Raw genomic sequence first — 17,620 nt, 5'->3', positions numbered from 1 at the left:
ATGGAAAATCATCTTTGACTCCAGACATCCGTGTCCGTTACTGCATTGTCCCCCTTAGCCAAGATTCAGCTGTGGCCGGCATTCAGCGCTGCAACAACTGGCCAAGTCAAGCAGCCAGCTACAGTTGGGCTTCCAATATAGAACAGATAAATAGTTTAAGTATTATATAAGTTTGTAAATATGCTTATTATATCCTTTGCCATCATTAAGTATGATATATAGGACTGGGTGGATACATTCCCTTTCCCCTATGGCAGTATCCTAGCATTAAGGCCAAATGTAGGCTGAGTCTCACTAGTCTTTCATTTGCTCTGTGGTTTTATGCTGTACTTCCTCAAACCCAGAAGGTAAAGAAGAGGAAGGGGAGGAACAGACTAAGGTACGTGGAAAGCAAAGGAGGGGTGAGGAGGTGGAGAGGGGTGAGACGAGGACGAGGAGAGAAGACAAGGAGAGTTGATAGTAAGGTAAGGACACGAGGGATAAAAACTAAACCTTCATATTCAGCCCTAATTCTATTTATCGATTGTATCATTTCTGAATTTACAGTATGAAGCCCATCTAAGCAGAGCTTTTTAACTAATGTTCTATGTTTATGCTTATCCTTCTGGGAGTACTAATTGGCTGCTGTTTGCTCAGTTGGCAGAATTCAATTAGCTGCTTCGTGCAAAGGTCAGTAAACACATCAATCATTCCCACAGGAAGAAATTCATCTAAATGTAATCATGCATTAAGTGGAAATTTGACCCCGGAGTGATCGGACAAAGATTTCTTTCTTTCAGGGAAGTGATCCTGACAGCAATTGAAATAGATTATTTAATGGATCACATCCCACCCACCTCCATCTAAGGAATATTGAAAGGTATGAGTATAAAAATGTAGGACCCATGTTATGCTCCTGACTGGCTGAATCAAAGTTACAAATCATCAGATGATTATTAGATGATGATTGTTAAAAAGTGATGTTGTTAACAGCCAGTCACAATTGTATGCCTCTACTATGAGATTGCTCATAAGAATGCTGTACTGCATCTCCCAGGCCTGACTGACCAGGATGACACATTCATCTACTCAACCACAGAGAGTCTGCAGGTTGCTGTCCAGAGGGGCTGAAGGGAGGGACAGTGCATTCCTTGTTTGACCTGCATGCAGTCATTACCTTTACAAACACAAACACGCACACAGTCATGAACGAACAAACATGCCTCTGTGCAAATTCCACTGCAAGTCTCACACACAAAGAACAAGAATGCTACATCTTCATTACTGATGTAATCAATACTAAGAGTCCCAAGCTGTGTTGGGTAGTATTGATTACTCAGCAGAAAGGGCTGATCAGGTCAATTAATCAATAACCCCACTGAGTCTCTGGGATTCAGCCGAAAAGACACAATATCTCGGAAACTGCAGATTGGGCAGCCCAGCAAACTGTGAACTCTACTTACTCAACTTTAAAGCTGCACTAGGCAAAAATAATAATAATTTGAACAAAAAAGTTGTTTTATCATCCTGAATCACAAAGTTGAGCTGCAGCAGAGAAGAGCGTTTTATGTGCACTTACTGAGAGCTCACTTTGTGCAGTAAACTGACATCATGTTTTATTACGATGTGGTCATCCAAATTTGGTGACTCGGATCATATACTGTTCAACCAGCTAGCCTCACCTCAAGTGGAGAAGCACTCAAATGAACAACAGGGCCTACAGGAAAATCTAGGAGTCAACCTAAAGCTAACAAGTCAACTTAATAATTGACATATAGACAATGGTGTCATCTGTTAAAGTGCATTACAGATCAGGCAGTTATCCTTAAAAAGTAGCTAATTGGGCTAATTTGGACACCAACCTTTGATTTTAAGGGAATAGTGAACAGAAACAAAAGAGACAGACAGAAAAACAGATCATAGCATAGATGATTAGGACATAGACACATGGTCTAAGAGACAGACCTGCCCCAATGTAGGGGCTACATAGACAAGACAGGTTACATAGTGTAGCATTGAGCCCTGTTGGGTGCCTGTATATTGCAGCAGGTCTCCGGTGTAAGGGCCTTAATAAAAATACCAAATTCTCCCTGGCTAGACTGCCATTGCAGTGCATGCTATGAAGACGGCATGGCCATCACATTCTATTCAGTCATTGGTCTCTATGATTTTGGTTACAAGGTGATAATGATATATTTAGTTAAATAGTACACTACTGTGGATATGCGATTAAGCACATCGTTTTGTCAAAATCAAAATGTTCAGAATCCATACTCTCCCAAAACAGACTTTGACGGAAATAAGAAACTCATAATAGTGCAGTCCATGATGGCTTGATCAACATATCTTCTGCCTCTAAGTCCTTGTTCGGTTGTTGTCCACAAGTTATGCTAAGGCGCACCTTAAAACCAGTCTCTTTGACCGCCTGAAACCCTGCTCCCCCACAACTGTATGCTCAACTGCATCGGATCTTCAAAAAAAAAAAAAGACTTAGAGTCGTGGCCACATTATGGGCTATAACAGTCGGGACTGCAGCCCAAATCTTTAACACCAAGAGGTGGTGTGGGTTAATCAGGATTCATAAGCATCGTTTCTTTCTTGACAACGTCCTCCCCACCTGTTGCTGCGGCTGGATGCGTGGCAATGGTTGGTGCTGGCCTGGCACTGCCCGGTCATTTGCTCCAGGAGGCTGGCCAGGCGGGAACAGCCGCTCTGCCCATGTTGGTAGCAGCACAGGGACTCCACACAGCTGAGGGCCTGCGCCTGGGGGGCTGATAGAGACTGGAGGACAAAGACGGTGTGAGGGCAGAGGAAGAGCAGGAGAAGGAAAGGGTGATGTGAAAAGTTGGAAAGTCGCATAGAGAGGGTAAGAAAAAAGACAGGAGTAGAGAGAGAACACAGGACAAAAGCGAAAGAGGGAGAAGCAAGTGGAGAAAGAGGAGAAAAGAGAAGAAAATGAATACCAACACAACACAGTTTCACTGTCACATTCTGACAGGATGATGGACTGGAGGATAACATATAGCATGCTGTCACAGGAAGAATGGTGTACAGGGAAAACATTCAAAACATGCTACACAAGGGGCTGAAATGTTGCAAAAAAAAAACAAACATAAATCAGAAAACCTGTACACAAAGAAATCTTTGAGAAAACAGAAAAAAAGGTCAAAACGTATGTAACGGTGGTTGTACACAAACCTCTCACTAACAATAATAATACTGAAAACATATTTTTAGGACTAATCAGACTTGTCAATGAGCCAGAGATGCATTGATAGACAAAGCTGAATGAAGTCGTTGCCTAGAAACCTGCAGGGTCAGGTGACTGTTAATCTGAGTCAGCACCCGAGAGAGAGACAGTGTGTGATGGAGAAGAGAGAAACGTGAAGAGCAGGGAGACAAAGATGAAACAGAGTGTGAGGTTACACTCATGTAATGTTTGCATCCTGTATGGTCCTTTTCTAGAGCATAATGGGACAACATAATGATAGATTAAGTCCATAAATCAGTTTAAATTTGTACATTTTGCTATTATCAAATTATTACAGGCTTCTTTTTGTGGAGATGTAAGTTAAGATTAAAAACTTCTAAAACCTCCAGTTTCTTTCAGCATATGGAGAGCTAGGTAAACACTAAGAAGCTTGTTATGGTCTACAATGAGCAAGTTGAGGTATTTTGAAAATGTCCTTTTGTTGGGAGGCAATTTTTGAACTTCCATATTTTATCATTTGAGGTTGTCTCCTGTGAATAGCCCAAAATGTGCCTATTTTGTAGCTGAATGTGTGACCTATGTATTCCACAGTGCTTTGGATTGTGACGTTGCTGTTGTTGTATCTCTCTGCAGCAGAAATTGACACTGTTGGCATGAAACCAAACTTCTGGTTCTTAGCTGGCAAAAGCAAAACACACAGACAGGACAATGTGATTTTTCCTGGCAAGGTCAGGTGTCCCCGGATAATAAATGCGTGCTTTTGCTCATCCTCTATCACAACATATTGCTTTTTCTCCTTTTGAAAAGATTTGTTCATGTAACTGCAACAAAACAGTTAAGCAAAGAGAAAAGTTGTAGAATGATTATTTCAAACACACATATACAGTAAAAGCAGTGGCAGCAGCCAAATCACAGCTGTAGAGGTGGATGGTAATGTATCCTGGACTAGTGTTCATCTGTTGGTAAAGTGTCCTAGGCGTACCAAATAGGTAATAAATACTGTCAGCTTTAATGTGTTATTAACTCTAAAATATCAGATTTATCTTGCATTAATCTACCAGTCGAATCAATCTGTGAAGCAGAATCAGCCACAACAGGGCTTCTGCTGTAAATCAGAAGCAATGGCAGACAGAGTTGAGGTACTGCAGTATTCAGTGGCAGTCATTTTACAATAAAGCTTGCTATCCAATGCTGTTAACCAGAGATATGAACAAGAAAGAAGTAGGTTTCTGAGGAACGGTTTGTTGCAAGTTATTTTTTAGTTCTAGAGAAGCCGCAGCAATACGATGACCAGGCCAAACCTACTGATATATAGTTCTCTCGTAAACTGAATTTTTTTTATACTTTTTTTTTTTATAGGAAAACAATGCCTGAATTGAAGATTTTGTCATAAAATGGCCAAGGCCTCAGTGACAGCTATATGGGTGACATCATCCCCTGGTGGATTTACTTTATTAGCTATAGAGTTCAGCTCAAGTTCATGTTTGCAGTCCTTTTTACTTAGCACATTATGTTGGTTTACACAACTCCAGACAGCAGAGTATCTTTGGCAAGATCTTCTAAGCGACTCTGCATAAGAAAATGTAATTACCTTGGGTTTACGGTATGATATGGCACTCACAAAGCGCAAATTGTATATAGAGAAAACAAAATACTGAAAGTCTGAAATTATAGCACAAAAGAAAAAATGAACTTAAAAATCACACTTGAAACGCAAAGGGGATTCTATAAAATATCAAATACTTACAAGCAGACAATGATATATAATTAAGATTTCAATATGGAGTATTATAATGGTGGGATTAGATGGCTGAACAAATATACAGCCAAGACGAAGTCAACATGCCAACAGCATTCTCTCTCATACTCTAAACTCTGATCCCAGATCTGATCAACAACAGTGAAGGGTGAATTGAGGCAGGATAGGATGGGGACAACCATGGTTGGGTAAGGGACAGGGTTAGTTGTACCTGTGTAGGGAAGGATGAGCTGATTCATGGGAGGGTATATGTGGGAGAGGATGGGGCCATTCATACAGTAAGTGAGACTGACAGGGCTGATACAGGAATAGTTTTTTTTTTTTCATATGAGGGGACAGTGCAGGTGCAGCTGCGGTATACAGCCATGGGTGAATGACTGAAGGTGCAGAGTGTTTTGAAGGAATATAAGTAGATATGTTGTTGACTGCAGCGGTTAGGGCGTGCAGAGGGTTGGTTGGTCCTTGGGTGAAGCCATAATGCTGGGGCAGCACAACAATGTGAGTGAAGTATGGTACTACTACCTAGGGGAGCAGGGGTCTGGGCCGGGGGCAGCAGGGGGAGGATAAGCAGCTAGCAGGTGCCAATTGTCCTCCCCTGGGCTCCGCTGGGCTTTAACAGGGTCATATTCTGGGCCGACTGAACCCTCACCCTCTTCCATCTGAAGGACACAAGATGCTTACAGTGAGCTCAGCTGGCTAGTCAAACAGCTCATCAGTCAGCCAGGTAGACTGTGGGTAGGTCAGACATCGACACAGCAACATAACCAGTAAAGCAAGCCTGTTGATAACCGATCGCACTGCAAAAATATGCAGAGTATTCATTTTGTCTCATATTAAGTCCTGGAAAAAGTCAGTTGAGGTAAAAGATGAGATAACACCTCGTTTCCTTTTACCATTTCAGGAAATTTCTGAAAACAAGTAAACATTTTGAAAAGGCACTAGTGTCGAAACATAATATTAGATTATTAGACAAAGTCTGGTCCACTTTTAACTGAGTACATTTGACTGTTTCTGACTTTTATTAAAGGGGACTTTATTGACCCAATTTTCCCAAGTGACTGATGGGAACAACAATCTTTGAAATTGGTCCAGTATTGAGCAAGAACGCTGTAAGCGGCCGCCGTTAACCGGGCTGCAAAGTAACTCTAAAGGACAAATATGTACCCAGTTAAAATATTTTTAAGGTGATTTTCATTTGGGCAAGTTTTTAAATTAAATTAATCTCATAGCAGTTTCATTATTTTACATTTTGTTTTGTGAATATATGGACTCAATATGGGACTAAATGACTGCGGCTACAGTGGATACGTTTGTCAGTGCTGCTTATTTACCAACCAGCAGATTAATGAATCAGTTAGTAAGCAAGCAGTCAGTCAGTCAGTCAGTCAGTCAATCAGCAAGTCAGTCCAGGCTGCACTGTAGGGGGGCAGTTAGTTACATTTCTGACCCTCATTCCACAGTGCACTCTCATACACTTATACATACAGTATAAAGAGACCAAATCAATGCTGGTCCCTTTTAAAAGCCCTTTACAAGTGACCCGCCAACAATCTTCAACATAGCAACAGAGTTGAGAGCAAATTTTCGGCTTACAAGGCAAATAACCGCCGTTTCCTGCTGCTTGAAACAGGACACCGATGTGCATCCCAGGTCTTATTCCCCTGCTACACATCTGAACCTCATCTTAATTGGCACTGTGAAATAATCATAAATCACTGCTTGAGATGAGTTCTTTCAGAAAATTTGAGTGTGGGGTGAGGTCACTGGAGGAGGGCTTTAATTCCTCACGAAAGCAGAGACAAGTGAACACAGAAAGAAGCTGCAGGCATAAGAAAGATATCTCGTGGGAAGCATCCTTGTAGTGCAGATAAGATCAAATCTATTAGGTATCCAAACCAATTAACCTGCTGCTGAATCTATCAGTGCTACAGAGTAGGCAAACAACGGAAAACCCAGGAGAGGGCTATGGGTTCTTTTGTGATTACGTCGCTCTAATCTATTTAAGAAAAAAGATAGATACTGGAATTCATTCAACAGAACTGAATAAATTGCAGTATACAGCACATAAACATGACTACACACTTTGGTTTAGAACCCAGTAAGAGCATCTCATGTAGTTCTACCAATTCGACAAACAATTTAACTCATACTGAGGAAACAGGATCTCTTTTGCATAATGTGCTTTGTCTCAGTCAGCCCACAATTTCTTTCTGCTCATTGAGTTTGTGGAATGGGACCTGCATTGCCTATATTGTTAGTGATTAGGAATATAAACTCAGTTGCCTGTTTTTTTAACTAATAATTATATTTATATACATACGGAGTAGCATTCCCTAGCAAGTGCTACAGAACCATCAGAGTTAACATGCCATATAGCTATAAGGATAGGATATGCACGCAGAAAACATTAGCCTTGAAAAGACATTACCATACCAGGGCTTCAAATGGGAGTTATTTTCATTATCAGTTAATGTGCAGATTTTTTTCTGAATTAATTATTTGGTCTATAAAAGGTCATGTGTGATGAAAATTACATCATCCCATAACTCACTGTGATGTGTTAGAGGTGCTTGATTTATCTGACCAATACTCTAAAACCCAAAGATGTTTATTATAGAAAAGCATCAATCCTTATAATTTGGGAATCAGGAAATATATTTGGTATTTTTGCTTTAAAAAGACTGAAACGATTAATGGTTGATCATAATTGTTGATGATTGTCTATCGACAAATCAGTTAGTCGACTAATCATTGCAGCTACAAATCATACACAAAATACAGATACAAGAATATTAACTACGATATATTTCACTTGATCTTGGACAGTTACACATAAGCAAAAGTAAAACTCTTAAGACTTATTTTTCGATCAATGAGAGCTCACACTATTGTTAGCATTTCCGTTGCAGTCTGTTTCTATTGACAACTGCAATGATGGTACAGGATCTTCAAGTCATCAGTTAAAAACAGCTGTGACAATAACACAGCAGTCTGTCATGCTTGTAACAGGACAGCGTCATGCTGCTGTACAAGGCGGCCCAGACCAGTCCAAGGGTCTGTCATGCAGCTGTAGTGGGGTATCAGGCTTGTGCTGTGGGTCTGCTAAAACCATGCAGGGGGACTGCAACTCTGAGGTGAGGAGGGTGAATCCAGTTTGAGGGTGTGTGTCTGGGCATATGTCAAGAGGGCGGACCATGCTGTAGATAAAAGGGGTGGTGTGATGGGCTGCTTCGATGTGACTGTATGATGTGTCACTTTAACATGAGTGTGGCATGCCAGACTGAGGTTGTATGACAACACCACCAGCTGTTGGTCAGGAGGTCTGAGCAGGTGCTCTGATTTAGGACTAATGCAGATGCAGGGAGTCACAGTCAGAACGACTCAGGACCCCAAATAGTGCCCTGTACGACAACATTGCTATCATGCTATAATGAGTGCTAGGGGGGAGAAAATTAGGAAACTAAGACAATTAAAGTGCCCCTATTATGCTTTTGGGGATTTTACCCGTCTTTTAGTGCGTTATATAGTTTTTTTGTGTATGTAATAGATCTATAAAGTAAAAAAACACACACATTTCACTTCGCTTTTCAGGAAAGGGGGGGCCAAGAGCTAAGACAAGCATTTCAGGCAGAGGCGCTGCAGAAATGGGGAGTATGAGAAACATTTTATGAACATCAAAGCCTAGTAGACCCTAAGAGTACAAAAATGACGCTCAAAAGGAATATAATAGGGGCTCTTTAAGTAATTCATTCCCTCACTCATTCATTTGTTCATGCAGTAGGGGGGCGGAGGGAGAATAATGAGAACCATGCTGTAACAGGCAGGAGTGGTGGACGTCTCAGAACACATTCTCTAGGTCAGCCTCTCACTAAAATGCAACTCATGCAGCAGCTGAAATGCTTGATGTCACATTCGTTTGCATTATCTCCTAACCAAACAAAGCCCCAAAATATGTTTAGTTCCCCCTCCCTATCCCAATCACAGAGAATGCTGATTGGCTTGTTCAGGGCATGCAACGGTTCCAACATTAACAGCACACATCTCTGCAGTCAGTGTACTGCCAGTGTTAGAAACTGTGGGGGGCCTCAGGCCTACAGTGTTAGGCCTGAGGGGGGCTAAATTAAGTCCAGACCTGGGAGACACTTCATTTCAGTATTGTCTGAATGATCATAAAGAGGAGCGCTTGTTTCATAAAGCAATGTTTCTACTTTTTAGGGGCTGTCCATGTTATGCTGTAAATTAGATTTTAACACCTGATTTTGAAAAGGTACTGTATGTAACACACTTTTTTGGTACCAATCATATTTTGTTATTTCAAATGTGAACTTTATTAGGTCACTTATTTTATACATGCAAAATGTTGCAAAAAAAGCAGGCCCTTTGTCTGTTTCTAAAAGTGCTAAATATTTGAAATACACATTCAAGCAGCATCCATGCAGAGAAATGACACAAACCAGTAATGTTGGCTGACTATTCACAAACATATACAGATGCATCCCATAAACTATGTATATAGAAATATTGCTTTTGAATAAAGCACTCCTAGGATACTTTTATTTGAATTAATTTTTAGATGTATTCTAAGCCCAGGTCTGAACCAGTCTCATCTCCTCTACCTAATTTTGCCCAGCTGGCTTTTGGCTCTGGACAGAGGCTGCAGAGCGATGAAGTCATCCCCTATCGCCACACGGTTGGTATACATCTACACCAGGAAAATACACAGAGAGGATAGGAGGAAAACACACACACACACACACACACACACACACACACACACACACACACAGTTTAGATCAAGATCTCATACATAAACACATTCAAACACACAATTTATACTGTATCCACTTCCAGAATCACACACACATACACACAAAGACAAAACGGGACAAAGGTTAGAGCAGAAACAACAAACACCACATAGGATTGGAAAAGGCAGTTCATTTTTTTCATGAGAAACAAGGAGACCTTTGAATGGAGGAAGGACGAAGCTAAAGGTCTCCAGCTGAACAAATCATTACAATAACAGCGTAGGTCTGCTGAGAGGAGACCATGCACACTGTGTGTTTGTCTATGTGTGCGTGTGTATTGGATCAAAAGTAAGTCATGCGGTATGTGTGTGAAACTCAACACCATGCTGTTGCTATAAAGACGTGGGTAACTCATGACCAGTGAACCAGTCCAGTGACCAGTCAACTCATGAATAATGAACAATGTGACGGAACATTTTCTCTGTGTGTAGAATTTGAGTTACCTTGACATTTTACCCCCTCCAGGCTCTTGTCACATTACAGGAAATCATTTCCATGTTTTGTGATACAAGTAGGAATAAGGGTTAAATCTAACACTGCACACAGAAGAAAAAACTACTGGAGTGTGTTTGGCCTTCCCTGTGGCATTTTATTACTTTTAATGAGTTTTACTTTTGAGGCTACAGACCTGCAGAAAATACTATTTAGCATTCTTCACCTAAAACAATTGGTAGGATTATCTTAAAAGTGTGGTAATGGACTAGCTAATATCCAATTGGTCCCACTGATTCAAATAAATACTTTTTGATTCCACTGCAACAAGTTTTATCTCAGTACCTGATCTTGTACTCTCCCGCCTGACTTCTTTCTCTCATTCTGCCTTTCAGCCTTTTTAAATCAGGATTTCGACTCACCAAATATATCTATCTAAATATCTACAATGTTATAATGTTAGATTTTCATGTTAAACGTGGCCAAAACAAATAACGAGGTAAACGTATTTTAGACAAATCCCTGTGAGCTAAAAAGTTCAGATTTCCAACTATTCCGAACACTTCGGTTTCAACAGTTTTTTCTACTCTCAGCTAAGTGTTACGCAACTTGAAGCGAGCCTTCTATGATTGGTCATCTGCTCCAGGTAGGCAGGACTGGAGTGTGTTTTTTAAGCCATGCTCATATTATGCTTTTTGGCTTTTTCCCTTTCCTTTGTTGTGTTATACATCTTTTTGTCCAAGTTATAGGTTTACAAAGTGAAAAAGCCCAAAGTCCACCCCAAAGGGACTTACCATCTCCAACAGAAAACACTGTTCACAAACTGCTCCAAACAGCTCTATTGTAGTCCAGCCTTTACTTCCGTGACAAACGTGCGTCACTTTGTAACACACGTTATAATGCTCGCCTAGCTGCTAGCGTGGCATGCCCTCATACTCTGCTTCTGACTAGCTAGCAGTGCTTACTAGGTACTGAGCATGTGCAACTCATGTAATGCCTCACTCTGTAGCTAAAACAGAGAGCTCAACACACGGGGTGAAAAGAGGAGCTGCAGCAATATAGAGTACAACAAAAATAGTGTTTTTTGAAAATAAAACCACATAAACCTGTTCTGGTACAACCTCTAAATACAATTATGAACCTGAAAATGAGCATAGTATGAGCACTTTAAATTCTCCCCAAGTCGCATTCCTGCTGAAACATGTCCGATTGGGTAGTGGTTGGTTCAGAAGCCTTTATCTGCGATTTCTGACGGTAGAAAGTGTTGCTTCGTTTCACTACAATCTAGCGTTAGCATACTGCTAACTATTAAGTAGCTACATGCTAACGTAACATAGCTGTAATCTCAGCCAATGCTGGTCATTTCTCCCCAAATTCCTGCTTCACTTACTGCTGGGACATGTCCAGTTGTGTAATATTTGGTTTAGAAGCCTTTATTGGTGATTTTTCACGGTACAAAGTCCTGCTATATACTCTGTTGCAGTAGCTCCAGCTTCAACGAGTGAAACACAGAGCGGAGGCTCCCGAGCTTCCAGGAAGCACACTGGTCAATCAGAGCAGACTGGGCTTTTTCTGGAGGAGATCCCTCCTAAAGAGACAGGCGCTCCTACAGAGCGTCTTATACAGAGGGTGAATACAAAATGAATGTTGTTTTGTTTTTTTACATTAAAGCATGTAAACATGTTCTAGTACAAACAAAAAATGTAAGTATAATCCTGAAAATGCTATATAATAATTGCCCTTTAAATACTAGCCAATTTGAAATAAAACCTGTACTTTGTAACAAGTATAATCTACTTTAGAGGAATGGCTGGACTTCTTTACAAAGGTGCCCAGAAACGCGAAAAAAAGTCTTTGCTTTTACTTTCTCCTCCTCCTCCTCCTCCCCATGTTACCTGACTCTTCTGTGTGCCGGTGGGCTGCAGATGTCGATAGAAGATCTTTTTAACCACATCAGGAAAGAGGCAAGTTATGATGATGATGATGATGGCAAACCAGGCTGAACCGCTGGACAGCAGGTGTACAAATACAAAGTACATGTCCTGGGTGTGGAGGAACGGCCTGGAGGGAGTGGAAGGCACACAATGGTTACATACTGCAGAATAAAGGGTAAAAAAAAATAATGTATGCTTCTTATCATGCAGCCTGGCTCGTCTCACTGTGCCCTGTTTTACTGGCAGTTGGAGTTGTGCTTATAGAATTATTTGATTATTCCCAGACACCACCGAATTTAACGACTAGTGCAGATGTCACACCACAAATATCGATTACGGTCCAATATTTTCAGGATGACTGGATTGAGTAAAGTGGTTAAGACTGATCTGATCAATCAAACACACCCTCAGCCTCAGGGCCTCAGTGATTATCTGCGTGATCAGTGAATCTGGTGTAAATCCTGATGGTATAAAACCTGTTTACTCCAAAGCCTCAGCATCAGACTATTTGTGTGCTTAGTATGTGCACAATTTATACACCTTTCTTATTGTAGGTGAATCTCTTTCTACAGAAAAGTTGGGAAGGAAAATATTATTCAGAGTAAATAGGAGCTTAAATATACAGTTGTGTTCAAAATAGCAGTCCAACATCACTAACCTCATAAATCAATTTTTTTGGTAGAAGTGATATTTCTACATGGCAAATAATTTACTATTAAGTGTTGTAGAGTCATAGAAAACCAACAGACCCAACAGTCATGACATGCATGCTGCTCATTCTGTGTAATTGAATCTGCAATTGAAACGGGCATGTTCAAAATAATAGCAGTGTTGTGTTCAATTAGTGAGGTGATTGATTCTGTGGAGAAACAGGTGTCAGTTATGGCCCATATTTAAGAAAGGAAGGAAGCAAAGTCCCATTGCTGAAAAAAAGACATGTCCTGAATAAGTTGAAATTTGCCAAAGGACACATTGACTGGCCAAAGGAGAAATGGAGCAACATTCTGGGGACTGATGAGAGCGAAATTGTTCTTTTTGGGTCTAGGGGCCGCAGACAGTTTGTCCGACGACCCCCATGCACTGAATTAAAGCCACAGTACACTGTGAAGACAGTAAAGCATGGTGGTGAAAAAATCATGTTATGGGGATGTTTCTCATAATGTGGTGTTGGGCCCATTTATCGCAAACCAGGGATCATGGATCAGTTTCAATACATCAAAATACTTGAAGAGGTCATGTTGCCTTATGCTTGCCTTTGAAATGGGTTTTTCCAACAAGACAATGACCCAAAACACACCAGTAAGCGAGCAAAGTCTTGGTTCCAGATGAACAAGATTGATGTTATGGAGTGGCCAGCCCAATCCCCAGACCTCAATCCCATAGAAAACTTGTGGGGAGACATCAAAAATGCTGTTTCTGAGGCAAAACCCAGTAACGCAGAGGAATTGTGGAATGTAGTTCAATCGTCCTGGGCTGGAATACCTGTTAACAGGTGCCAGAAATTGGTCGACTCCATGCAACACAGATGTGAAGCAGTTCTCAGAAATAATGGTTATGCAACTACATATTAGTGCAGTGATTCAAAGTAAAGCAAACCCTTGAGACATTTTTCAGTTTGTACAGTAAATGTTTGAGTTTGTAAAGAAAAATGGAAATACTGCAATTTTTTTTGAACAGCCTAATATTCCTTTTGCTCCACTTTCTGTAAAGGTAGAACACAAACTTGATCAATTTTGGTCATGTTTTGATTTGAAATTGAATGTGCAGTGTTCCCAATGCAATAATATTATGGAATTAAAAGCTATTCTAAGGATTTTGAGCATTATTCACTTTTTTTAAATCACACTATTATTTTGAACACTGAACACAACTGTATTTCAGTAAGCAACTTGTGTCTGCAGATTTTTTCAAAAGGTAGCTACTCATGTGATTCATAACTAATAAATTATTCAAATACTGTGTGCAAAAAAGTGAGCTTCAAATCCCTCTTTGCAGAATAGATGTTTTTATAGAACCAGGCATATATATGATATAATATGGAGTATAATATACAGAATATGAGATTCTCATCCATTCCGTCTATATCTCTCTCTCTCTCTCTATATATATATATATATATATATATATATATATATATATATATATATATATATATATATATATATATATATATATATATATACACATACATATACACACACACATATATATATATATATATATATATATATTTATTAGATAAAAAGATTGTCTTCTTCATCAAGGCATTTTAACATTTTATGCAGACAAAGTATGAGCTCAGAGGAACTTAGAAAGTAGATGTTTGTCACATTATGTACTCTACTGTCCACTTACTTTCATTTTCCATCATTAACTATCAAAGCAGTCATTTATTACCTACATGAAAGGATGTGGAACAAAGTAAATGTGATGATTTAACATTTTAAATTTTTCTTTTGCAAGACAGCAATTGTGTTTAGTCACTGCTTCTTATTCTAAGTGGTGTTATGATATGCCGACATGGTAGACTGAGCAGAGAAGACCATGTTACACAGTGGCAGAGCATGTTATTTGAGTTTCTTAGAGCAGCGCCTTGTACAAAAAACAAGGAAAAACATGAACTATGTAAGAACCTCTTCTTACCAGATGATGCCTCCATAGAAGAGGGAGAAAATGAAGTAGAAGGCAATCGAACCCCACGTCACAAAATGGTTCATCCAAGTCCAGAAATGAGTCTCTAAAGCAAGCTGTTATTACAGACATACACAAAGACACGCACACATAGGAGGGGGAGGAAAAGAAGGCTAAGTGTAAATCACTGAGACAGTGGTCAATAAACCACAGAAATCTGCTTCTGTGCTGTGAAAAAGACCATGACCCCAACCTGTGATAAATAAATTCCTATTAATTGCCACTAACATCATTTGTAATACCTCACAACATGCTGTATTTCATATTGGGAATGGTAATTCAAGTGTGTCCCTGTGGACCCAAACATGTTATAAAGCTCTCATCTAATGCACACTGAAACCAGCATCTTAAAGCTGCATTCAGCCACTTGTGACCAGGAGAGGGCAAAAGGACTCAAACACAAACTACACTAATATTACACTGTCATTATATAAGAAAAATATCATGCATATTTACAGCTGAATATAACAAAAAGTATGTTACTGTAGTAAAAAAAAGAATGTGAAAGAAACTAAAGTTTAATTTAAAAAGTCATGAGAAATACATTAAAAGATGTGAGGAAAAAATGTTGATGTGAAATCTAAAAATACTAGCTAATACCATTCTGAAAAATGTTGTGAGAGCATAAGATTGAGTGTAATTTACCTTTAATGTGACTGTGATGACCATGACAGTAAAGACCAGCGTTCCAAACGTCCAGTTCCCAAACATCTACAAAACAGACATAAAGCTGGTAATAAAACTGTCAACAGTATTACACTTTGACAATAAAATAGAGAAATGGTGGTGATGTTTACATGCATAAGCCTAGTTACTAACAATATAACAATATGCTAAGATCATTGTATGGTTGACTTGTTTATGTAACTTTGATAAATTGCAATTCACTCTTCCTGTTATAATGAAGATAAATATTGTTTCTACCCTTTGACTCAGCACAATGAGGTTGAAGTTGCAAATCATTCAAATATAAATCTATGATATTTTGTTGACATACAAACTACAAGTTGCTGTGTTTAAAACTGACTTATTAGGTTGCTAATATATTATACTGTAAATTGCAAACCACACATCTGGATAAAAGCAGTAGGTAATCAGGACAGGTGGGACAAGGTGAGCAGTGTTGTACTTCAGTTGTTTAATGGAGAGAAAATCTACAATCTACAAGGCTTCGGCTTCAGTCAACTAGTTGCAAGCTACCGTCGGTAGTTCCACCACTTGCTCTGACAATCACTCTACTTGTAGGTTGAGAGCTGTGGGGGGCATTGTTTTGTTGTCAGCCAATTCAGGACCCTGCTGGAGTCTGAACACTCAAAAACTAATACTAAGAGGACTAAGATGTCTTCACAGAAACCTTCAGTGGAACGGAAAACAATTCTGTTTACAGGAATATTGTTCAAGTTCTAGCTTATGTTTTTATTTATATTTTTATCTAAATTAAAAAATATTCTACGTTTTCACCAAAGTCCTTTACAAACTTTACTCTGTGGACCCACTTTGTTGATAAAATGACTTGTTTTTTTTATGATCTATTTACATGGGCATATTTGCCCATCACTAACCTTTCACCCCAGTAGTGATGGCGCTGGTAGACTTTTAATAAACTTGCAGTTGCACCATGTCCAGATTTGTCATTCTTAAAGGACAAACTGACCCTCATTCTAACACATCGAGCAGGAGACGTGGAACTGAGAACGAAAGGCTTTTTACATTAAAGAAAAATGGAGGAATCAAAACTGATTGCAATTCACCAGAATTATCAGGGATCAATAAGCCACTGCATGTTTTATAACTGCAATTATACTACTCACTTCAATGTTTAAAACAAGATCCTGTCAACATGTAAATATACTGTAGAGCATATGTATGAAAATGCATATTTTCCTACATAACTAGCAAGACAAAAATATGTTTAGGAATCATCATGATAGTCCGTTCATTAACCCCCCAAGGAGACATGCATCCAACTGGAGAGCAGACTCTTACCAGCTGCCTGTTAGCTCGCAAGATCTGAAGACATGCACAGCGTGAAGGCAGAAGGAAAAACAGAAATCAACAAAAGACAGAAGAGTAAGACAAGCGAGAGAGTGACAGCGAAAGGAGTTAGCGCTTTCGGAAATACCAAACAGAGACAGACAGCAAAGATATGCAGCAGGAAAGAAAAGTTAAGGGAACAGATTTGGTGAAGAACCAAAGACACAGAAGGTATGATAAGAAGAAAAGGTCAAATGACTAAAAATTACTCAACAAGTGAATGACATACATGCTGGCAAAGTACTAGAGACAAACAGACTGTATACAAGGCTGCTAAACAAAAACACAGAATGAGGAAGAAACAGATAAACGAATTACAGAATTAAGGGAAGGAGTGACTGAAGAAAGACCTGCAGGAAACTTGACCCATATAACAACACCAACAACCCAATAACAACACCTCATCATAACATGCACACACATTTCTTTGTAACCCACTATTCATTACGTAAAATCGTTTTGGAAAATCCTCTCAGCAGGACAATTTCTTTTCTAGGAATTTTACCACACCCACCCCCACACACACACCTGTCCATTGCCCATAAGTGTGGTGTCCTCTCCCATCAGTATGTAGGATCCGAAGAAGAAGATGAAGGCGTGACAGAAGCCCAACAGAGTCCAGTACAGGAACGTCCGGAAAGACAGCAGGGAGTTCTTGCTGATGTCCCTGTAGGAATACAAACAGTTTTTAATTTCTTAAAGGATATACTGTATCAAACCACACTCATGTTTCACTGTGATGAATAAGTTAATAGTGAAAAAAAATGTTGAA

At 39.5% G+C, this 17,620-nt stretch overlaps 1 protein-coding gene across 1 annotated transcript in view; it reads right to left on the bottom strand.

The window, feature by feature from the left end:
* atp11b (ATPase phospholipid transporting 11B) overlaps positions 1-17,620 on the bottom strand; it is a 57,238-nt gene that overhangs the window by 5,269 nt on the left and 34,349 nt on the right. Inside the window, exons 25-29 of the mRNA XM_078258429.1 lie at positions 17,377-17,515; positions 15,460-15,525; positions 14,767-14,870; positions 12,085-12,250; positions 2,597-2,760 (exon numbers count right to left, since the gene is read on the bottom strand). Coding sequence (XP_078114555.1) covers positions 2,597-2,760; positions 12,085-12,250; positions 14,767-14,870; positions 15,460-15,525; positions 17,377-17,515 — 639 coding nt within the window. The remainder of the gene's footprint in view (positions 1-2,596; positions 2,761-12,084; positions 12,251-14,766; positions 14,871-15,459; positions 15,526-17,376; positions 17,516-17,620) is intronic.

The sequence above is a fragment of the Sander vitreus genome, chromosome 9, assembly GCF_031162955.1.
Source record: "Sander vitreus isolate 19-12246 chromosome 9, sanVit1, whole genome shotgun sequence".
NCBI classification, from domain to species: domain Eukaryota; kingdom Metazoa; phylum Chordata; class Actinopteri; order Perciformes; family Percidae; genus Sander; species Sander vitreus.
The sequence above is the reverse complement of the archived record's forward strand: the minus strand, read 5'-3'. Positions and strand labels throughout refer to the sequence as shown.